The following is a 22,267-nucleotide window of genomic DNA, read 5'->3' on the forward strand; positions in this document are numbered from 1 at the left end:
CGGGAGCGGGCGGGGCCTGAGGAGCGGCAGCGCGCGCTCGGCGGGCGGCCGTTTCGCACGGCAGGAGGAACCTCGGGCCGGTGCCGCGATCCCCGCCGGGCGGCGCCGCGCCGTGCCGTTGGCCGTCGGTTCCGCCGACCGCGGGGCGTCGCCGCACGGCGGAGCGGAGCCGCGAGCTCGGGGCGGGGCGGGGCCTCCGCCAGGCGCGGCACTACGGCGCCACCCTGCGGCGAGGAGGTCGCGGCCGCTGGCGTGGGCCGCCCCGGTGACGGGCGCCGTGCCGCGCGGTCGGGATCCCTGCGGAAGGCGGCGGCGGCGTTCCCCTCCCGCGCGGCGATTCCCGCGCGTGAGGCAGCGTCCTACAGCCGCCGCGTGCCAACAGATGCCGCTCGCGTCGGAGTCGCCGTTACGCATTACTTTCTGCGTCGGCGACGGAGCGCGTTTCAGCCCGTGCCGCATCGCCCGTATCGCCGCAGCCGCACAGCTCCCGCCCAGCAGCACGCGGCCGGCGCTGCCGCCCGGCTCTGAGCGCGCGCCGTGCACGTGGGACGGAGGCGGCGCCGCTCACCGCACCGCGCTGCAGGCGGGCGCGAGGCCGCGCGATCGCTTCCGGGCCCGGGGATTTCAGCCTTCGATTTGCGCCCCGCTGACCGCGGCCTGGCACGGAGCTGCAGACGGGAGCGGACGCTGCGCCGCTCACATGGTTGTGCCGCGCTGCCGGGTGTTCCCACGTACGTCGTCCCCCGTTCGAGATTTTAGTGCCGCTGGAATCGGTCGCTTTCTCACTGCAGTACAAATTTGTTGTGAGGTCGTTCGCTGCGCGCAGTAACAGTATCGGCTTCTGTACTCAGTTCAGAAGCTGCCAGCACCGAATGTTCCTAAAGATGACAAGGCTCCAACCTCGGGCCCCATCAGAGGCCGCCCCGTGCGCTGCAGCAGCCACCGGGATGCAGCTGTGCAGCAGGCATTGCTCGGGCTGTTGGCTGCAGGGCGTCACGGAGCTGTCCTCGCAGCGCAGCTCCTCCTGCTCTCTTCAGCTGCATTTGCCCGGTATTTAATACCACATCACTGCAAAGCGACCTCACAGCTGATCGCTGAAGGAACCGTTGGCTACAGAGCTTTCCCACCCTTAGCATAGACCAGCCCTATTCTCGGTGCTGTCACTTTTAGCACAGAGCGCCCCCAGCACACTTCCATATAAATCCAACAGCCCTTCTCAAGGGGCAAAATACCGAACTGCCATTACTGCCAGAGGCACCGTTGGCACTGTTTCTCTCGGACAAGGATTGCTGCTTGTGCTGCAATTGCAACAAAGCAGCAACTGCATGTCTTTTATGCATGACTTAACATGGCCCTGTTTTTCCAAACCCAGCAATACCGCGGGTATGAGAGCATGCTGACCTGCACGAGCAAAGCTGCAGAACTGCTGATGTATTCTGTATTTGTACCCAAGTGAGTCTTCTACAAGGATGGCCTTCAGCAGAACTGGGCCCATGGAGGTCAGAGGTCAGCACGGCCCATTCTGACATCCCACTGTTCTGACCCAACTGCAGCGTCCAAGCAATGCTGGGCAGAAATGGGCACCCCCAGCACTGAAGGCAGCCCCCAGAGATCCCTTCACCAACACCCAGGGTCCCCCCACAACACTCGGGGTGAAGTGGCCCACGTAACACACAGAAGACAACACTTTGCCAACCTCAGAATTAACTCACATTTGAGAAGAACTTTATTTAAAATCAGAGGTTATACAGACTTCCCCTCCCCCATTGATTACAAAATATGAGCTTCCAAGAATAAGGAATGTCGTTGCGTTGCACAGCCTGGTTCTGGAGCATGGCCTGGGCCACACCAGTTTACACCACTTCCAATGATTCCAGATGGAAATACAACAACCAGCAAAAAGTCTGCTCCTTCACAGCTACAAGACATGAAATTCAACCCTACAGAAAGTTGTATCTATTACTACTAATGTAACCAGATTTTAAATGTCTTCTAAGAAACCTGAAAAAAAGAAATCTTGCTTTAGCAACGGCATGCAACAGCAGACCTATTTCAGACCGCTTTGTTTACCACAACAGACAGTAGGGAGAGCCTCATGGAGCTGAGGCCATCAGCAATAAGGAATGATCAACAGCAGCACTTTCCATTGTGATTTAAGTTACATTCTTCTATACAGGTAAGGAGGGTTTGGTTTCTGCTTTTCAGCACTACTAATAAGGAACTGCAATCATCCTGAGGGAGGCAGCTTAGCACTGGATCCATTGCTGGATGACACATCAAGGTGAAAGCAGGATTTACCTTAAATACAATTAGAATATATATTGCGAGACATACTATACTGTGCTGATACTGCACACCGAAGCAAAACTGCGGGTTGGAGGGGCAGGGTCCCCGGTACCTGCACAAGGCATCCCTATCCCCACACAGCATTTTAGGACCAAAGCCCACAACTCGGTGGGAGGTTTCCAAGACGTGCATGCAGCGCCGCTGCAGCCCAATTCCAGGAGCAGCCTGGGAGCGTGTGTCCTCGGGGACGAACAGTTTGTGGCAGCCCCACAATGGGCAATGTTGAGAAGGGCTGCTGCCCGGCCATGCCAGCTCGCGGGCAGGGAACGCACCCCAGCTCTACACAAACAGGCATTCGTATGGGGTACGACGGGAAGCACGGGGTGAGGTTATCTAATGCAGTACGAGCCCGAGGGCCAACGCGGTGCCGCACGCTGCAGCTCTGCCCCGCACACCGCGCTGAGCTGCACGGCGCCGGCCGCTCGCCAGCAGCGCGCTCTGTGTCGGTGCTCCGACTGCCACTGAAATCCCGGCTGCGGTTTCAAACAGAGCCGTTTCTGGCGGCACGGTGGCTCGTGCGGATGTGGGAGCGGTGCTCACGGTGGGCGTCAGTCCCCGGGAACCCGCACTGCACAGTCTGACATGTTACGTGAGCACGGAGATACGTTGCTGAATAAGCAGGTCCACGATTGGGGCTCAACAACATAACTTTATTGCTGTGTACATGTGGTGCTGCTCAAGGCACTGTGGCACGGACTGGGACGCTCGGAATGGCGGCGAAGGGCCTGGAATGCGCGGCGGGGCGGGGGCTCACATGCCCATGCGGATGCTCTGGATGATCTGGAAGATGGCTGCAAGAGAGGGGGCGCTCAGCGGGGCCGCGGGGCGGGGCGGGGCGCGGGGCGCGGGGCTCACCTGATCCGCAGACCACGAAGATGAACAGCGCCAGCAGCCAGGGCCCGACCGACGCTTTCTCCTCCGGGGCCGTCCTCTGCGGGCACAGCATCGCGTTACGCGCCGCCCCGCGCCTACCCGCGCCGCCCCCGGCCCCGGCCCCGGCCCCACGCACCGAGGTCTTGGCGACGTTCCCGCGCTGCGTGATGTTCTTGCTGTGCTTCTCGTTGGCCATGCGGATGCGCTGCTTGGCCACCATGGTGCGGCCGCGCCGGGCCGGGCCGGGACCGCTCCGCTCCGCTCTCTGCGCCGCGTCAGCACCGCGCGGCGCCGCCCGCCGGAAGCCGTCACGCCGGGCGCCGCCCGCCGCCAACCCGTGCCGCCCGCCGGCAGCGCTTCCGGGGCGGCAGGCGGAAGCGGCCTCTCCGCGTCACGTGACCGGCGGTGCCTCTCGCGCCGCGCGACGTGGAGCTCCAAGGGGCGGCCGCGCCGCTACTCACCCGGAAGTAGAAGCACCGCCAAGATGGCGCCGCCCGCGCCGCTGCTGGCAGGTGGGCGCCGCGCCGGGCGGGGGGGCTCCGAGGACGGCGCCGGGCTCCGCCCTCCCTCCTGCCGAGGTCGAGTCCCGCCGGCGACGCCGCCGCTCCGTCCCTGTCCTCCCGTCCCGCTGCGGAGGCGGCTGTGGCGGACGGGGTGTGGAGCTCGGCGGGACCCGGGCGGGCGTTCGGCCACGGGCCCGGGCTCACGTCGTTCTCCCGGCGGCGGCCGAGGGCTGGCGGCAGCGTTCCGCCGTGCTCCGGCCGCCGAAGTGGTCGCCGCTGTCCGCGGAACGCCCAGGCGGAGCTCGGCCGCGCTGCGCGGCGGTAACGCGCGGACGGGCTGCGGTGACGGCGCTCCGTGTCACGTTTGCCCCTGATTCAGTGCGGCGGTCAGCGTGCGTGAGGCCGGAACGTTCCTTATGAACTTTAGTCGCTTTGTTAACTCTAAAACGCGAAAAAGGGGAGAGATTTCAGCGTTCGTAAATGAGGTTAAAGTTTGGCTTTGGACGGTTCTGAGAATTTGCAGTGGGTGCGTGTTTGTTTCCTCTTTCAGTGCGGGGCTCCGAAGGGCTCTTCATGGTGAACGGACCACCCAGCTTCACAGAGAGCGCAGTGTTCCAAAGGTACCGTGCTGCACGGCCGTCTGCTCCGCTGGCAGGCGTCACCGGGCATGGAGAGGTGGAAGGAACCCGGGGGCTGTCACGGCCCACTGTTGGGCTGATGTCTGGCTTTCAGGTTTTTTGCTGAGATGTAAACGTAGACTCCAGAATTGAAAAATGTGTAAATAAGTGAACTTTTCCATACCTGCAGTTGTTCAGAAAGCTGCTTCTGAAAGCTTTGCCTTGGCCTGACTCCAAATGTGAAAATGACTGAGCAATTAGAATAGAACAGTTCAGTTGGAAGGGACCATCAATGGTGCTACAGCTCAGCTGTGCTCTTTCTGTTACGAAGCGTGATTCTGGACTACGAGACAAAAATTGTTGTGGTGTTTTAATTTCTAAAAATACTTTAAGTTATGCAACGCATTTGAATACTAACGTGCATTTCTTATTTCTTTAGGGACTTTGGAAAAAATTGCAAAGCTGTTGCTTTTAGCAAGGACGGTTCCCTCTTTGCCTGGTGCAATGGAGAAAGGTTGGTGCATTTTATGATGCTAGTCAATTTATATGAAGTAAACTGGGTCAATTTTTGCCATATTTACCTTGTTTATGTGAAGGCTGTTGAAGCAGTGGCTTTATTTTATAAATAGTAAATGAAATACTTGCTGTTTTTTTCATATTTATAATGCACACACTCCCCTGTAACCTGGATCTGCTTTAGTTGTTTTGCTTTGTGGATTTTTTGTCCTATTTCCCAGCACAGCAGTGTTTGGTTTTCTGCCATTAGTCCAAGTAGCACAACCTTGCTGCTGGTTGATTTTTTTTCCTCCATGACAGTATGTTCTGAGATGCAGTGAGTGCTGGGCTGCAGTTTGGCTGTGGAGGTGGAATGTTTTTCAACGTGTTACAAAGAAATTTGAAAATCTGCTATATCACACCTGAGCTGTTAATGAAGTTCATCCCGTGCATTTTTATTCAGTTAGAAGATCTTTAGCCTGTTCTGTGGAAGCATGGATGGAATCTCTGTGGATGGAGCATACCTTGCACTGGCTCAGGGTCAAAATGTTGCATATTGAAGTACAGGATACACTTTGACCAGAGCTTTCATGTTGTCAGTTTCTGTTTTGCTTGGGTGTCTGGTTTTAAAATATGTTCCTTCAAAAATTTAGTAAAAGCAGGAGGAGAAAACAGGTCGTCTAATTTTGTATCATTGGAGCAGAACCAAATACATGAAAAGTTACCTTGGCAATTATCTCATCTAAGCATGTTTCATTGAAATACTGTCTTTTGGTTCCAGAGTAAATATTGTTAACGTCACCAGTGCAGGATTGCTGCGTTCCTTTGATCTTCCGAAGGCAGTTTGTCTTGAATTCTCACCAAAGAATAACATTCTGGCAACGTGGCAGGCCTATTCAGGTGAGCATTTACCTGCTACAAAGGTACACAGGGTAAATGAGTATTTTAATGTCATTTAATTACAATACTTGATTTGTCATTGTGGCACTTTCACTGGTTGAAGGAGCAAAGTGGAAAACATTCAGAAAATGACTTGGTTGTTGAAATGTATAGGAAAGGAGGGGAGGGGTAAGAGCCTCTGAAAGCATCTGGTGTTGAGCACTCTCACAAACCAGTGTGTGTGCACTGTCACTCTGTTACGTGGGTGGAGTGTTTCCAGCAAATGCCAACGGGACGCTTTGACAAGATGCTGTTCCAGCAGTTTGTAATGTGTAGACAAATGAGGAGTTGTCTCAGAGTAGTTACATCCCCCTCTGGACACAGGCAACATAAACATCTATTCTCTCCTCTACCTCTGTGTGGAGTTTGTTCCTAATTCAGATAAGCCACAGATTTATCAAAGCTGATGTCTGATGTGTGTGGTGTGAATGCTGTCTGTAAGTGGAAGGGTTGCTGTAAGGTAAGGGGGTGGGCTGTGCTGTGGTGTGGGATGCCTGGTGTGCTGCTGGCTGGTACTGGTGCAGGACAGATGCTGGCTGTGGGCTCACAGAGGTACGTTAGGAGGTGTGTAAACGGATGTCCTGCGGCCAGTGGTAATGGGCTTGTGATGGAGTCCCTGCACCTCTGAATGCTAGTTCCTTCTGCAGGCTGCAAGACTGGAAGATACTATCAGGTAAAGCAATTAACATCCTAGAGCTTAGCATGACAGGAAGAGGGACGTTTCTTGTTAGAAGTTTGGTTGCTTGTAGAGTCACGAGTTGGAAACATCATGATTCAAGCAGGTTTATTCCCAGGAGACCACGGCTTCAGTGCAGTGTTTTTGTTGCAGCTGCCAAAGATGGCACAGCAGGGGCACCCAACCTGCAACTTCATGATGTGAAAACTGGAAAGTGTTTGAAGTCTTTCATCCAGAAAAAGATGCAGAACTGGTAAGTAACATTTCTAGGTGCTTGCAAAATCTGATACAGGCGAATAAATACAAGTCCTAGTGTTGTGTTGGCTTTCAGAATGTTGTCTGCTGAAAGCAATAACTGTGCTTATCAGTACTTCTTGCTCAGCTCCTGTTGTTCATTCCTTAGTGTAAACCCACTCTCTTTTTGCACCAGAGAGAAGGACGGTGAGACAGTGTTGTTTATCTGTCTGAAGTGTATTGTGCTGGAACTTGTTGGCTTTAAAAATGGAGGAGAAAAATACCTGAGATTGCTGAAGATGAGTGCTGTTCACATTTTTTTTTAATTATTGTTATTTAAATGTAGGTGTCCCTGCTGGGCAGATGATGAAAGTATTTGTGCCCGGAACGTGAACAATGAAGTGCACTTCTTTGAGAACAACAACTTCAGTAAGCAAGTATTTCTATGAGTGCCATTGTGTTCCATATAGGCCTCTCTTTTTTTTCCCCCTTACTTTTTTCTCATTTCTTACCTTGCTTTTAATTTTGTGTATTCCATTTTAGTTCTGGAAATTCAAAATCACTGTATTTTAATTTAGTATATTTTCTTTATTGTTTGTTTTTCTTTTCGTTAATTTATCTGCTTCAAATGCACTTTCAAATAAGAAAGCCTGATTTACAGGAATGAAGGAAAACTGCTGAGGAGAAGGAGGAGCTGTGGGGCTTCTGTAATCGGCTGTTTTTCTTAGTACAGAATTTCTGTTTAAAAAGTGCATGTGTGTGTGGCTGTGTGTGTGCATAGCCTTGTGAGAGTTTCTTGAGCATTAGTCCCAGTGTTGGTAACGACACTGAGCTTTCTGTTGTGATTTGCCAGAGGAGAGGGATTTCAGAAAGCAGTCACAAGTGCTTTGTTTCTTTACCACGACTGGTTTATTCAGCAGAACCATTCCTGTGCAAAGATTCTTTCCATTTTTTCTCAACAGAAAAGAATACCACAGAGCCTGGTAGTCATGCACAATGAACTACTTTCATACTCCTGGAGTATTTCATATGCTGAACTTGCACATTAATTCTTCCCCCCATCCTCACTTCTGGCCGTTGTGCACAGAAATCAGACTGTTAAGAATGCTATTTTCCCAGCGCAGTCCATGTACAATAAATTATTATTCCAGCTATGCAATTCTTTCTTTGTAATTCAGTTACAAAATCAGTGTCAAACTCCCATTTCTGTCTCTCTGTGGGACGTAGACGTGGTGCTAGCCATTAATGTCCCTCCAGCGCCTCGCAAGACGCCCATAGCCCCGATGCCATTCTGACAAACGCTGCGTTCTTCTTTAGCCTCTCCAGGGCAGCAGCAGTGTTGTTCTTTCTCCCCTCATCCCGCATTAAAGCAGCGATTTATTTTTTTCCTCTGGTGTCTGAGGACACCCACGTCCCCTCAGCTCCCTTCTCACTCTGCGCCAAGGAAGCGTGCGTCGTCTCTGTAGCATGAGCCCTGCTGGTCAGCCCCAGCTTCCTTGCTACAATCAGTTGTGAGTTGGTGTTGCTTCTTCACTTTTTAGGAGTTGGCAAGGTGTAATTCCTGTGAGTTGTTATGTAGAGGAGCAACGTTCAGTGCAGAGCAGCCTTTGTGAAGGCCTCCTGTCAGGAGGAGTCAGCCAGTGAGGTTGAGTGGAGAATCCCTGACTGTAATGGTGTGTGTTATCTGCATGTGATGCTGCCTCCTATGAAGGCAGCACGGAGAAGATGAAGGGAATTGTTTGCTTAAAACACAGGCTGTCTGCAATTAGGGTTCAGAGCCTTTCTTGTTGTTTGAGCTTCTAAATACTCGATTTCAAAGCCAGGCTTGGTTTGAGTTGTTTTTGTAAATAAAACTAGCCAGACCTCCAGTTTGATGGAATGGGAAGGTAATGGTTGTTTGTCTTTATATCAAACTTTTGTTATCCATGACAGAGGCTCATGAGAAAGTATTGCTGAGTATTCCAGGCTGCTCTTTGATGTCATCACACCTGTAACTTCTTTTTTTTGCAGATACTATTGCAAATAAGCTTCATTTGCAAAAGGTTAATGATTTTGTGTTATCGCCAGGAGCGCAGCCAACCAAGGTACTGCTGTGGTTTGTTTCCAATTTTTTCATGGTTTTCTTCAAACATTACTGTTATTTTGGTGTGGTGTACTGGTATGAATAGAGTTCATGCTACCAAGAATTTAATCTGCAATAAAATCTCCTTGCTTTGTTTTAGGTTGCTGTGTATGTTCCAGGCAGTAAAGGTGCACCATCGTTTGTTAGGCTCTATCAGTATCCCAATTTTGGTGGACCTCAATCTGCACTGGCCAATAAGAGTTTCTTTAAAGCTGACAAGGTGACAATGCTATGGAACAAAAAAGGTATTCAATCACTTTGTGAGTTTTACATTAATTTTCATGTGTAGATAAATACTGAAGACAGTCATTGCTGCCAATGCAGTGTTAAGGTTGCAGTTCTGAATTACCATGCAGTGCTCAGAACTTTTCCACGCTGACTTCTGACACAAGATCTTTTTGTCCCTTACTGTATCATACAGAGTATTCTATGCTCTAGGAAATTCAGGAATTGAATTGCAAATCCAAATTGAGTTTTGCATTCTGTAGTAATGCATGTAAGCTGTAAACATAAGGTTATGCGTTGATATAATTTTTACTCTGTAAAACCATGGATACACAGACCTACCACGACTGGGATGCGTAGCACAGTCCTCTGCATGCTGTGCTGTTTGTGAGCGCTCAGCTGATGCAGAGTAATACTGCCCCACCTCCCCCCCCCCCACGTGCGGCTGTTTTACTGCAGCCCGTGTTGTTTGGGATCAGGGAAGGGATCGCGTGGCCCCGTGCGTCTGTCCCTGACAGGTGGCACACAAAAGCTGTTGGTGAAGCATTTCATTGTAATGCTTGTTTCTGTCTTAGATGGAAAGCCTAAGACTGGTGCTGCTGTTGAACATCTTTTAATGAAAGCACATTCATTTCTTCATAATTCAGCAGCGATTCAGCTTACGCTCTCCTCAGACGGGAAGGATATTAGTTTGGTTTGGGTTAATGTTCAGGAGGAGTTTGAGGAGAGAATGAGAACAGTGCTGACATGCAGGCAACTAATTGTAAAACCCACTGTCAGACTAATTTCTCTTTGTGCGTGGTAGCTTGTGTAAAAGCTAATGTAATATTCAGCAGTTGTACTGATGACTGTGTGTGTTCTGCAGCCACTGCTGTGCTGGTCATAGCCAGCACTGACGTGGACAAAACAGGTGCTTCGTACTACGGAGAGCAAACTCTGCACTACATTGCAACAAATGGGGAGAGTGCCATCGTACAACTACGTGAGTGGCTCTCGGGCGTTTCTCATTGCACTGCAGCTCTCAGCAGTGGGAACTGCTGTTTCACCAGCTTCTACTGATTAAAGTATGCGAGTAATTCCGGTGTGAGGCTGCACAGGAGCAGAACTGTTTTTGTTTGCCGAGGAAAGATCTGGGCAGCGGAGCCAGCTTAATGTTTGTGAATCTGAAATGTTGAATAGTTTAGGTAGGGTTTTAGACATGCAATCGATTGTTACTCAAAAGAGTGAGAGCACTTTTTAAAGTATATTGGAAAACAGAGGTTCTGCATCTTGTTTAGTAAAACAGAAGTAGTTCTGTGATGTAAAAATGATACAGTGGGAGAAGCAAGAAGCCATTAATTTTAGTGTTTCATTTGAACTGACTACGTTCGTTAATCTCCTGTGTGGTATTTTTTCATCATCCAGCTGCTTTTGAGGTCCAGTTTGGAAGTATTTTCCATGCTATCCTTGTCAGAGGGTTTTTCATTTTTGAACAGTATGTGCTCATGCTGCAGCCTTTGCCTTAACTGTTGAAGCCCATGAAAAGCTGCCTTAATCCCCTTCAGCTGCTTACTGTCATGAGTTAATTTTCTTTCAGACTTCCATTTCTGCAGTTGCAGTGGGATAATGTCACCTAGAAAGTTTTCAAAAGGGAAAGCACACAGGGAGTGCAATTGCACGGCTGAAAGATAACGAGGTTCCCAAAGATAATGAGGCTTCAGAATAACGAGAATGAACCAGTTTGGTATTCTGAGTCAATGTTCCAATTAAGGATTACCTTTGGTGCACTTGGTGCTTACCTGAAACGTAGGTAAATGTATCCAGATTACAGAATGTGATTATGGGGACCCTGCACGCCTTACATGAATCGCAGTTGTTAATCCATTGTTTGTAAATCTCCTGGTGTTCTAACTCCAGAATAGCTTCCAATAGAATCGTGTTTTCATGAATATGTGTAAAACCATGGGTTTTTTTTTTTTTTTTTTGTCCTCTCCCACTTTAAAATCCATCTTATGAAATACCGCACGTGGCCATGGTGCAAAGGTGACCTAAATCAATTCTTCAAGCTCTAAAAGCTGAGCTGTGCAATATTTCTTGAAGTCAAAGAAGAGAAACTAGTATCCAGCTGGGATAAAACTCCTGTTTTTGCAGGTTTCCAGTGGGACAGTTTGAGGAGGGCCTGAGATAACATACTTGAGTAGCAAGGAAAAATAAAAGGGATTTTTTTTACTTGAGAAAGTGTGCTTACTGTTAAAGTGCCGCTGCTGACCCTACAGAGGTAATTTGGAATGGTAGCAGTTACTGTTGCAAACCTTAACAAAAATCATGAGAATGTAATGTTGTTTGTTTCCACCACTACTGTTAGTGTAACTCATTTCCAGTCAGTAATTAGATTATAGGATTTTAGCAGAGTATGAAGATAAGAATCACTGATAGCTTTTCAGTACAAGTGAAAATAATATAATCTCATAACAACGGCTGCATGTTTTCCTTTTCCTTTAGCAAAAAATGGTCCTATTTATGATGTTGTTTGGAACCCCAATTCTGTCGAGTTTTGTGCTGTGTATGGTTTTATGCCTGCCAAAGCAACAGTTTTTAATCTGAAATGTGACCCTGTGTTTGATTTTGGAACCGGTCCTCGCAATGCTGCCTACTACAGCCCCCATGGACACATCCTGGTACTAGCAGGATTTGGAAATCTCAGGGGACAGATGGAAGTGTGGGACGTTAAAAACTACAAGCTCATTTCCAAGCCGGTAGCCTCCGATTCCACCTATTTTGCCTGGTGCCCTGATGGGGAGCACATCGTAACAGCCACGTGCGCCCCCCGGCTGCGGGTCAGCAACGGCTATAAGATATGGCACTACACTGGCTCCGTTTTACACAGCTATGAAGTTCCATCAAATGAGGAAATGTGGCAGGTTTCCTGGCAGCCCTTTTTGGATGGAGTGTTCCCAGTGAAAGCAGTGAAATACCAGGCAGTCCCGAGTGAACTGCCGAGTGCTGAGCCCAAACCTGCGCAAGCGTATAGACCTCCGGCCTTGAGAAACAAACCTGTCACAAGTTCCAAGCTCGTAAGTAGATTGTTTCGTGTGTGCTTTAAGCTTTTTAGCTGTGTTCGTTGTGTTGCCCACCTTTGGAAGCTTGGCCTCAAATACGTCTTTATTTTTAACGAGAGACGTTAGAAGAGTAACTGGGCGAGGAATGCTGTGGGGCTTTTCTAGAGGCTTTCTTGATAATCCTCTTTGACTGACGCTTTGTTCCCTGTTTGAAAGAATTTATTCTAGAAAAATAAATTTCTTGGGAGAGGGAGGAGAAAAAAACAGAAGACGAAACAGTCACCCTTCCCTCACCTCCTAGAAAAACCTACCTAAATAGCAACAACAACAAAACTAACCCAGCAACCCGGTTTTCTTTTCTTACCCTGTGATTTTCTGTGCAGCATGAGGACGAGCCACCTCAGAATATGAAACCGCAGTCAGGAAGCAGTGAAAAGCCGCTGTCTAAAACAGCTCTGAAAAACCAAAAGAAACATGAAGCAAAGAAAGCTGCTAAACAGGTACAGCAAAAGCTATTATTTCAAGGATAACGTTAAATCAGCCTTCACAGTGACACTGGTCAGTCTCAGAGTAACGATATCAGTTGCCCCGAAAGCCATCTGCTGATTTTGTGAAAGCAATCTTGTGGGGTGGGTGGTCTGTTTCAATTGGACAGAGGCAGATGTAAAAGGATGACCTAAGGACAGCTGTGGTTAGTCATGCTGTAAACGTTAACTGAAACAAACGTTAAGACTGCATAATTGTGCCTTTTCACCTTCTGGCAATGCACAAGCTTCCGTCCAGACTGGGAAGGTGGGAATGGCCTTTCCCTGCAGGTCAGGGCTATGGTGGGTTACCAGGGCAGACCAGAGAGCTCTGTTTCACCCCTTTGCTTGCTGTTCTTCAGCTAAACAGATAAAAATCACCTGCAATTTTTATACAAAGTTCTGAATTAACATAAAAGGTTGGGTTTTTACGTTTCTTACACCACTTTAGAGCTCTTTCTTTATCTTCAGAGTTAATGACCCATCAGACTATAAATTGTGTTTGTCCCATCACCCTTACTGATGTTTTCCCATGCTATGTATGGTGGTTGTCTACAGGAAGTAGAATTTAAACAGGAAACAACGTGAATGACATTCCAAGAAGAGCCATGACCTCTGTAAGATGTAGCACAAAACATCACAGCAAGTCAATTATAAATTTTGGAGAACACTAGCAAATCAGAGAAGGAAGAAATATTAAATAGATTAATTCAGATGATTGAAAAGATTTGTCAGGTCCGTTGTAATCTGTAGATAGTGTGATATATGTTTTTAAACTTACAGGAGGCCAAAACTGATTGCGGTCAGGACTACACACAGTCTTCAGCATCACAGAATACACCACGAAGTGCTGTGCCTGTCGTGACATCAGGAGATCCTGAAATTGACAAGAAAATAAAGAATTTAAAAAAGGTCAGGGGGCTTTAATTTAAGAACAACGTACTTCTCTAAGAGATGGTCTGTAAGATCTAGTCTGAGTGTCATGTGACTTGAGCTCAGTAGGAAGCATTTACATAGATGGTAATTTACTGAATTTGTCCACCAACTTTCTTTGCTTTTCCATCTTGTAAAATAGTAGAAGTCATCATTTTCTATGTCTCCGAAAGCTCTTGCCAGCCTAGACAGTAAAGAAGCTGCTCAAAAGTGCATGGAAGAGCATTCCAGTATGCTGTTACAAATACTGTTGCACGTGCAACAGAATCCTCACAAGTGAGAGGGAAGAGCTTAACTGTGTTTATTCTTTAAAAGCACCTGTATGAGGTTCCTGTTCTTGGTCTGCTTTCACCAGCCCCAAAGGGAACCTGCTTTGATTCTAAGCAAGACAGATCCTCTTCCTCCTCTAATCTCTAAGGGTTTTTTTGTTTTGTCCTTGAGAAAAAGAGAGCATACTTCTAAGTGGTTTTGAATCTCGAATCTGAGAAGGAAACTATGCTGTATGGTTTTGAATTTCTTCCCTAACTTCTGAGCAGGATGAGTGCAAGGTTTACTGCCAGTCTTGGAAATTCTCAAATGTAAATGATTTCAAATTGGAAGTTGCTCTGTTCAGGCTAGAGAATCTTCTCTGTTCCTGTGAAATCCATCAGAGGTTTTTTCCTCTTGGCTGCCTCCTGCATTTCATGTTCTGATGGATGTTTCAGGCCTTCCAAAGAGAATGTGTGTAAAGAGGAATAGTGATGGAGGAGTTGTTTCTGAAAACGGGTTTGGCCCTTCAGTCAGATGGTGCGTGGTGTTTTTCAGAAACAAGCATTCCTGTTCTTTAAGATGTCTTATTCTTGGGGAAAAAAAAAATAAGTTACTAGTGGGGTATTCTGGAATGAGCATCTGGAGATGCTTAAAGGAAAAGTGCCTTCCGTACTCAGATCAGCCTCCTGGTAAATCTAGCAATTGCAAGTGCAGGAACATGTGTGACTCTTTTTCTGGTTTTGGCTTACTTATATATGTGTATATATATATATATATATATATATATTTTTTTTTTTTTTACAGAAACTAAAGGCAATTGAGCAGCTGAAAGAGCAGGCAGCTGCTGGCAAACAGCTAGAGAAAAATCAGGTACTGTTAAGATTTCAACAGTTCACTAGTTCACTTGTTTTGTTTTGTTTTTTTGCCTTTGCATTTCCTATAGTTCTTTGTGATGGTACTGCTTAAATTTTGAAAGATTTTGACCTGTTGCATTCTTTCAAATTCAAAATCGGAGACAAGCATTCAAAAGAATGCACAGAGCATACCTGCTGTTCATTTAGTTGGATCCCTACCTCTGTTTCTGACCACCCCCTTGACCTCAGTGAGGTGATACCCTGCATTCATCATGTGGCCACCCGTGCTGTAACCACAATTTCAGTGTGTTATGTAAAATGCAATGCAAACACTGACAAAGAGTGCTAATGCAATGGCAAAACAAGTGTTTCATTGTCTTGGCCTTACAATGACCTTCTCTGGAAAAACCATGGACTTGCTTGAGCTTGTGGTATCTGACTTCTGGTCCTTTAAACAATTGGAAAAGGAGTTGGTCCACAGGAAGAACATGTGAAGTGAAATCCTGCATCTTCAGAAAGAAAATACACACATTTTGTGTGTAGAGCACACACTGCTCTGTTTGTGGCAAGCTGTTTGCTCCTGTGTAAATTGTAATTCTCGTTTGCCATGTTTCCTCCCATTCTTTGCAAGTTAATCCATACAGCTGTGCTGGACAATGCGATGGGAGTGCAATGCATTAGAAACTCAGCTTTGGGTTCCCAACTGGGCTTCGGCTACAAAGAGAACCAGTAGGTGTCCTGTGCCATGACTTGCTGTGATAACCAAGTCGCCTAAATTAGGGCATACTCTGCCAGGGCCTGCAGGACTTCAAGATTGCTCTTTCCGTGCTGTTCTGCCTATTATCAAATAATCATGCAAAATCTGTATCAGGCTTTTCAGAGCAGTTAGGTAGTGATGCAGTGTCTGTTTCGTGTGGAGCTTTCAAAGCGGGCACCTGAACTGTGGCCGTGTGGGGTGCTGCTGGGTGGGAAGGAGTGCAGGACCTTCACAGCTACTGCTGTTTGGGTTTCCTGTATGAGCTACAGCTGTTGGCACTGTGCTTGTTCTAGCTGGAGAAGATCCAGAAGGAAAGTGCTCTGCTCCAGGAATTGGAGGACCTGGAGCTGGGTCTGTGAAACTTCATGTGTGCTGTTAGCACAGATTCACCCAAAATGCAACACGTATTGACTGGATCACCGTGAGAAGTTTCAACAATGACTGAAGATGCCGAAATTGATGGATTTGCTGCACGTTGGCCTTTTGGAAGCTTTCCCAAGGCGCTGTGTGAGGCTTGCTGTGCCAGCAGCGCTGCTGCCCCGCTCTGCCCTGGGAGCAGAGCCTGCCCGGCGCACAGCTGTATTGTGTTTGAAGAGAGGCGTTCTTTGTCGTTGGATGTAGATAAAAATAAAGAGCGTTTAATAGAAAAAGCGGTTCTGTTCTTCTGTGCCGGGGCAGAATTTGTACAGTGGCCGGCAGCAGTAACGCGGCGCTCCTCACTTCTCGGCGCTACGTCGTGGCGCAGCTCGCAGTCACGTCTGGTCACGGCTCACGGTGACCGTGCGCTTCCACGACGCGGAGGGGCTTAAACGGCGAGTCCTGCGCGAGACGGCTTCGGTCTGAGGGCGGAGCGGCTCGCCGGCCTTCCCCCCCCCCCCCCCCCCGCTGCGTAAGGGCCGCGCTTCGCGGGCGGCTCGGGGCGGGGCGGCGCATGCGCGGAGTGCGCGGCGCTCGCGTGACCTTGGTGTGAGGCGGGCGCGATGCGGGCGGCCGGGCCGGGGCTCGGGCTGCTGCTGCTGCTGGCGGCGCTGGCGGGGCCGGGCGGCTCGGCGGAGCAGGGCGGCCTGCCGGCAAAGAAGCTGCGCATGGCCTACGCCACCGGCCCGCTGCTCAAGTTCCAGATCTGGTGAGCGCGCCGCAAGATGGCGGCGCCGGGCGGGCTCGGCGTCTGCTGGCCGGGCCGTGGGGGCGGGCGGTGGCTCCGGCGCGGGGTGGCGGCGGTGCCGGGGGGGGCGGGTGGCGGGACGGAGCGCTGCGGGCCGCCCCGTGATGGCGCCTCTCCGTCTGCAGCGTGTCCTGAGGATACCGGCGGGTGTTTGAGGAGTACATGCGGGTCATCAGCCAGCGGTACCCCGACATCCGCATCGAGGGGGAGAACTACCTGCCGCAGCCCATCTACAGGTAAGCGCCGCTGATCCCGCTCGCCTTCCCGCTACGTGCGCCCGGCTCGCCGGGTGGCGGCGTGTCCGTTCGCGCCGTGCGGCTGCGCGCCTTCCGCCGCGCCGCATCCATCCGGCGCTTTGCGGCTCTTCGTCGCGGAGGACCTGCACGTACATTCGCGTCGTTGCCGCTGTGGCCCGGGCTCTGAAGCGCAGCGCGGAAAATGCGCGTGTGCCGCTGCTGCCGCGGCCGTGCGGGCGGGAGACGGGCCGCGGTTCGTGCGGCAGCTCGTGAACGTTTCCTGACCTAATTGCCGTAACGGTGATGATGTTTGGAAGGGTGCCAGGTAGAAAACAGCGATGTTAATTGCTTTCTGGTCGTAGATCTCACTCCTGTGCAGAACTGCAGAGTTCGGGAAGCCGTAAAACTGTCCTCATGTTGCATTTCAGCTGTGTGTCTGTAACGTGGGGCAGCTTCGTTTAGGTACAAAACGTACCGTTTGCTTTAAGCACGTGTGAACTGAAAGCAGGCTTCTGTTTGAGGTCTGGTTAGAAAAAAATGCACACCTGCCTCTGGGATGCCACTGGCTGTGTCCTGAGGATGTGAGGATGTGCTGCTTTTTTGGGCTACATAAATTATTTACGGACATGTAAGCCTACTTGAAAAGTTTTATCTTTCCTCTGAAACACGGTGGCACATTATGGAAACCATTCTAATGAGGCAAATCGTAGCAGTTGTGTGATGAAGCATAACCGGGAACCTTCTAAGTCGCTTTTGTTTGTTGTCTTTTAATAGGCACATAGCATCCTTCCTGTCTGTCTTCAAGCTAGTATTAATAGGCTTAATAATTGTCGGCAAGGATCCATTTGCTTTCTTTGGCATGCAAGCTCCAAGCATCTGGCAGTGGGGCCAAGAAAACAAGGTAAACTGCAGACTGTCTTCTGTTTTTGAAAAGTAATGTCAGAATGGATTTGCAAGAATGCTGTGGGGAACTGAGTGCTGTCACTGACCTAACTTTCATACGCTGATCTCAGCAGAGCCCTCGGGCTTCCATAGCTTTTGGTTTGATTCCTAGCATTTTTCCAAGCTGGTGATGCTGCAGAGGGGTATCTGTTGTCAGCATTGCTGGTAAAGATGCAGCATGGGTTGCTGAAGGAAGGCTGCAGTTACTAAGAGCACTGTGGTTTTATTTACACATTTGTTTATTTATTAATGGCTCAGGTAGAGTGTCATGCTGGTATTGCTAAAGCTGCCGCTTCCTTTCTCTGTTGTCTTATGACTGTTTTGCAGTTGCTGCTTTCATCAGATTTTGAAATGAATTAGGTGTGCAATTTCACGGCTAGAAAAATCAAACTGAAATTCTATGGGTTTTTTTGCAGAACATACTTGGGCATGGCAGACTGTCCCTTGTGGGATGAATACCCCTGTGAGTCAGTGCTGGTGATGCTAACGGATTCATGTCATCGTGCTCTGATTTAGAATAACCTTATTCCAGATTTGTTTTACTAAGCAAAAGCAGTATTAAATTTGATAACCTTTACATATTCTGCTGGTGCAGGCACGGAAGCAGCTACCCAGTGTGGTGAGGCTGTCGTGAGCCAGTTGGAACATACAGAAGTTGTAATGTATCCTGCTTGATTACACTGACTAAGAGCAGGGCTGAGCTGGGCTGGTTGCTGTACTCCTGTGATGGTCTGAGCAATGAATGTCCCCCATGCTAACCCCATGGGCATTGCAGCAAGCAGCGTGAATGTACATGGAAAAGGCATTAGAGATGATGTGCTTCTGAGGATTGCATCATTTCATCCTGAGACACTACGACAGAGACAATTCTAAATGATCACTTCTAAAGAAATGCTCCAGGTTGCTGTTAGCACAAACAGAAGAAATTTAGCCTTGTCTAGTCCCTACTGTCAGTGTTAAATCTGAGTGTTGCTCTGAAAATGACAGCAACTTGTAGGGACAGCTCCTGCAGTGTTCCCTCATAGTGCTGCAAGTGCTGCCTTAGCCGTGTGCTTCTGCAGACAGGCTGCTAAGGTGGGCAAAGATGTGAGTAGGAAGGAGGCAGGAGGGTGGAACTTTGCCTCGTTGAATTATGAGCTGGGTGATTTCAGAGCTATTTTGATGTCTGTCTTGGGAAGATCGTGTGCAGAATCTTTGCAAAAAAGGAAGATGAAAGGAAGATTGCTGTGCCACCCTAAAGCTACATGATAAAGTGGCAAAGGGAAGTTCAGGGCTGTATGTACATGTGCAGCACTTGTTACAAGTGAAGAAAATAAGCTGTGACTTACATGGCCAAAGTGTCTGGGATTCTCTCTGTTCTCTTCCAGGTTTATGCTTGTATGATGGTTTTCTTCCTGAGCAACATGATTGAGAACCAGTGTATGTCAACGGGTGCATTTGAAATAACTTTGAATGGTGAGATGAGAAGTTCCTTCTCTGGGGTCATTGTGCTGCATGTATACACTCAGATCTGTGAGAGCTGCTGTCAGGAGGAGCGGGGGGCGGTGCTGTGAAATGTGATGTGTGTGGCAGTGCCTTCCATTTTGAAGCTTCAGATGGTGTAATGACTGATGAAAATCATGTATGTCCTATAATGCAATTTATACTTACGTTAATTACATCTATTTAAAAATGAAAAAAAAACATATTTAAGGGAATATTTGGTCACATGGAGTAACTGTATTATGTTTTCTTTGCTTGCAGTGTGCATTAAGGGAGAAGTCAGCAACTGGGGAAGCAGTTCATTAGTTGCTTTCCCTATCCTGTTTTATAATAAGGCTTAGACTTTCAGTCACAGTGAAGCTACTGGTATTCCCAGAATTTCCATTAGCAGGGGACAGCAGTATGATTTCTCAGATTGAGAGTCTGTGGATCTTCTGCCTTCAAGTAATTCTGTGGTTTCAGAGATTATATAAGCGTGCTGGAGTGCAGAATTTTTCAGGCTGTAGGTATGAGTCTGTCTAGCTCAGTGTTTGTTTCTCAGTTTATAATGGTGCAAGCTGCATTTCAGTGTATTAGTTTCTGAGTCAAGCTGTATTCTGCAGAACCTTTGTAAAGAGTGACCACGCTGTGTCAGAGCAGATGAACTTGGTCCTAAATCTCAGATTTGAATTGGTAGCAGAGCCTTCCTGGGGCTCTGGTTTAGAGACTTGGAATGCTATCCCACCACTCACTGTTGCGTTTTTAGACATTCTGTTCACAGGAATGGATATTTTCCATCGCTGAATTCATACGATGGACTCCTAAACAGAGGCACTAGACTCTTGGTTTGTATTGCAGTCTATCCAAAGACCTGAAGCACTGTCGAGGCAGATATTCCAGCATAAAGTAGTACCGGCCTGCGTAGCTTCCTCGGTCTTGTAAATGTTGTGTTTAATGTAGCCTGACAAGTTTCTGACTTTCTCAGTGTAATTGTGCTTTCTCCCTTCCTGTGTTTTGTGATAGATGTTCCAGTGTGGTCTAAGCTAGAGTCTGGCCATCTTCCTTCCATGCAGCAGCTTGTACAAATTCTTGATAATGAAATGAAGCTCAATGTGCACATGGAGTCAATGCCTCACCATCGATCATAGCCTCATCTATCAGCACTGAAACTTCTTGTAAGTCTTGCGCCGGTCACCGGTGGCCCTTGACTCAGACGTGAATTGGTTTTGATGTTTGTTCATTTAAAAGTGTTAAAAAAGCACTAGGAATTTTCAGTTGGTCCCACCTGCAGCGGTGAATGACCTGGCTGTGTTCAGGCACCTTCACAGGCTTCCTCTGGAGCTCTGTTTAACGATCCACCTTCTGCAGAATGGTGGTTACCTGGCACGTGGAGGTGTGCTTTGGTTTGGAGAAGTCTGAGCACTGCCCAGGAACTTCAGGCAGCTTCACTCTTTGTAGGAAACCATGCTCTGTAACCAGGGCTTGCTGTGCTGTTCCTCTTTGCTCAGAGCTCAGACTGCTGACCACTAAGCCCACATTCCTGCCCGATGGATCTCGCCCTCCACTGATAATCGTGCAGCTCTGTGGAACGGGGAGAGGGTTCAGAGCGATTGTTACTTGGGCAGTGCCAGTGCAGGAAGTAAGAGGTATCACTGATTTCTGACTTCTGCAGACGTGCCCTTTTGTGAGGTCTGACTGAGCTAACCGCGGCGTGTTGCTGATGGTGCTGCTGTGTCTCTGTTTGCAGGCATTAAGCGGTGATTTCCAGGGCCGCGTGTCTCGGACCAATGAAGGCCTGTACTGAAGACAGCTTGCTGTTGGTACAGACTGGATGCTTCTCTCGCAGTCATGTTGTGCCTCCTGAAAAAACCATAATGAAAGACCTCTTTCAGTGCTGGCGTGTTTCCAGATACTGCACATTCATGGGGTGCAATAATACTGTATAGTTTTTTTAAGATTTCATTCGACCAGTTCATAGCTCAACAATGCAGGCATTACTAATTGTAACTTATTTTGTATTCATGTTTCACGCGGTGGCAGATTGAGTTGATACCTGATTTTCCCTTGGAAAAAGTTTGTTTAATCTGTTGTATTTTATATGGATTTATGTTCTTTTTGTAGTTTAAAATGAAGTTACAGGAACGTCTGATGTTGTCCTAAACTGTTAAGTAATTGACAGCCGCCTGTCAGATATCTCTGATGTGGTAAAAGCAGGTTTGTATATTTTTCAAAATATATGGCAGAGTTGAACAGTGCTTTATATTCTAAATTATGTGAACGAAATTATATTCAGAGTAATTGCATCGTTTTGTGAATTCAGTAAAAATTAGTCAGCCGCTTTTCAAGTGATGTTGGCCAGCTTGAGAGGTTTTCCCGTGGCCATTCTGAAGAGTTTAAAAGCTGGGACTTTGTACTGTCCAAAACAGAAATAGGAAATGGAATTGAAATAAAGAGTTCTCATTGACTGTGTGAAGTACCTCGTGAGTCGCTGATGGTGACGATGTTCTTAGAACTGTAACTGAGAAATGCATAAAAAGTCCACTTCCCAAAGCCGTTAGTGGTGTGGTGTGTTGGTTGTCTCGTCTCAGCCCCTTTCCGCAGCCTTGCTCTGTTAGGGTTTGGTGCCCAGCTGTTTTTCCATGGAAATGCAGCAGTGTTTGCAGAAGCGCCTGGTGCTGCCTTTTGCTGCTGGGCTGCAGCAGGTGCCCGTGGGCTGTGTGCAGCCTGAGGCCGGGCGCAGCGCGGCGCTGCTCAGCATGAGAGCTGCGCTGTGCGGGGGGGCGGCTTGCGCGATGCAGCTCTGAAGGGTGCGGAGGATGTTGGGTGATGCAGCGGTTCCTGAAGGGCCAAGGCAAGCCTGTCGGTGTCAGGTGCCATTCTGGGGCTGTAGTCATAGAATCATTAAGGCTGGGAAAGACCACTAAGATCATCTGGTGCAATCATTAACCCGTTGCCACCATGTGCACTAAACCGTGGTCGCTGCAACTCTAGCCCAGACCCCCCAGGATGGAGCTGAGGCCTCTCCTGGCCATGGTGCACTTGGTTCTCTGCCAGGGTTGAGCTGCTGGAACTGCAGGT

The 22,267-nt window shown here is 48.6% G+C and overlaps 3 protein-coding genes across 3 annotated transcripts; 2 read left to right on the top strand and 1 right to left on the bottom strand.

Moving 5' to 3' along the window:
* Positions 1 to 1,703: 1,703 nt before the first annotated feature.
* On the bottom strand, positions 1,704 to 3,535 carry SERP1 (stress associated endoplasmic reticulum protein 1). Its single transcript, XM_048955105.1, has 3 exons — positions 3,356 to 3,535; positions 3,202 to 3,277; positions 1,704 to 3,137 (listed from the first exon to the last, which is right to left on the bottom strand). The coding sequence occupies exons 1-3, from the start codon at positions 3,437 to 3,439 to the stop codon at positions 3,097 to 3,099; spliced, it is 201 nt and encodes a 66-aa protein (XP_048811062.1). The 5' UTR covers positions 3,440 to 3,535; the 3' UTR covers positions 1,704 to 3,096.
* Positions 3,536 to 3,603: 68 nt separating this feature from the next.
* Positions 3,604 to 16,042, top strand: EIF2A (eukaryotic translation initiation factor 2A). The gene is made up of 14 exons (XM_048955104.1): positions 3,604 to 3,731; positions 4,273 to 4,342; positions 4,779 to 4,853; positions 5,616 to 5,734; positions 6,603 to 6,702; positions 7,030 to 7,112; positions 8,694 to 8,767; positions 8,906 to 9,050; positions 9,896 to 10,012; positions 11,512 to 12,083; positions 12,452 to 12,568; positions 13,376 to 13,504; positions 14,579 to 14,644; positions 15,679 to 16,042. Exons 1-14 carry the CDS (start codon positions 3,704 to 3,706, stop codon positions 15,742 to 15,744), a joined length of 1,761 nt encoding a protein of 586 aa, XP_048811061.1. The 5' UTR covers positions 3,604 to 3,703; the 3' UTR covers positions 15,745 to 16,042.
* A 292-nt stretch (positions 16,043 to 16,334) lies between these two features.
* SELENOT (selenoprotein T) lies at positions 16,335 to 21,662 on the top strand. Its single transcript, XM_048955215.1, has 6 exons — positions 16,335 to 16,511; positions 16,676 to 16,786; positions 17,561 to 17,687; positions 19,096 to 19,183; positions 20,213 to 20,364; positions 20,937 to 21,662. Exons 1-5 carry the CDS (start codon positions 16,366 to 16,368, stop codon positions 20,335 to 20,337), a joined length of 597 nt encoding a protein of 198 aa, XP_048811172.1. The 5' UTR covers positions 16,335 to 16,365; the 3' UTR covers positions 20,338 to 20,364; positions 20,937 to 21,662.
* The last annotated feature ends 605 nt before the right edge of the window (positions 21,663 to 22,267 follow it).

This window comes from Lagopus muta, chromosome 9, assembly GCF_023343835.1.
Source record: "Lagopus muta isolate bLagMut1 chromosome 9, bLagMut1 primary, whole genome shotgun sequence".
Classification (NCBI taxonomy): Eukaryota; Metazoa; Chordata; class Aves; order Galliformes; family Phasianidae; genus Lagopus; species Lagopus muta.

Excerpts from the sequence above, each read along its gene's own strand:
- SERP1 (XM_048955105.1), bottom strand. The coding sequence starts at position 3,439 with ATGGTGGCCAAGCAGCGCATCCGCATGGCCAACGAGAAGCACAGCAAG. Across the intron at positions 3,278-3,355 it reads GGAACGTCGCCAAGACCTCG|AGGACGGCCCCGGAGGAGAA; the intron begins GTGCGTGGGGCC and ends CTGTGCCCGCAG. Across the intron at positions 3,138-3,201 it reads CTTCGTGGTCTGCGGATCAG|CCATCTTCCAGATCATCCAG; the intron begins GTGAGCCCCGCG and ends CCTCTCTTGCAG.
- EIF2A (XM_048955104.1), top strand. The coding sequence starts at position 3,704 with ATGGCGCCGCCCGCGCCGCTGCTGGCAG. Across the intron at positions 8,768-8,905 it reads CAGGAGCGCAGCCAACCAAG|GTTGCTGTGTATGTTCCAGG; the intron begins GTACTGCTGTGG and ends GCTTTGTTTTAG. Across the intron at positions 13,505-14,578 it reads AAATAAAGAATTTAAAAAAG|AAACTAAAGGCAATTGAGCA; the intron begins GTCAGGGGGCTT and ends TTTTTTTTACAG.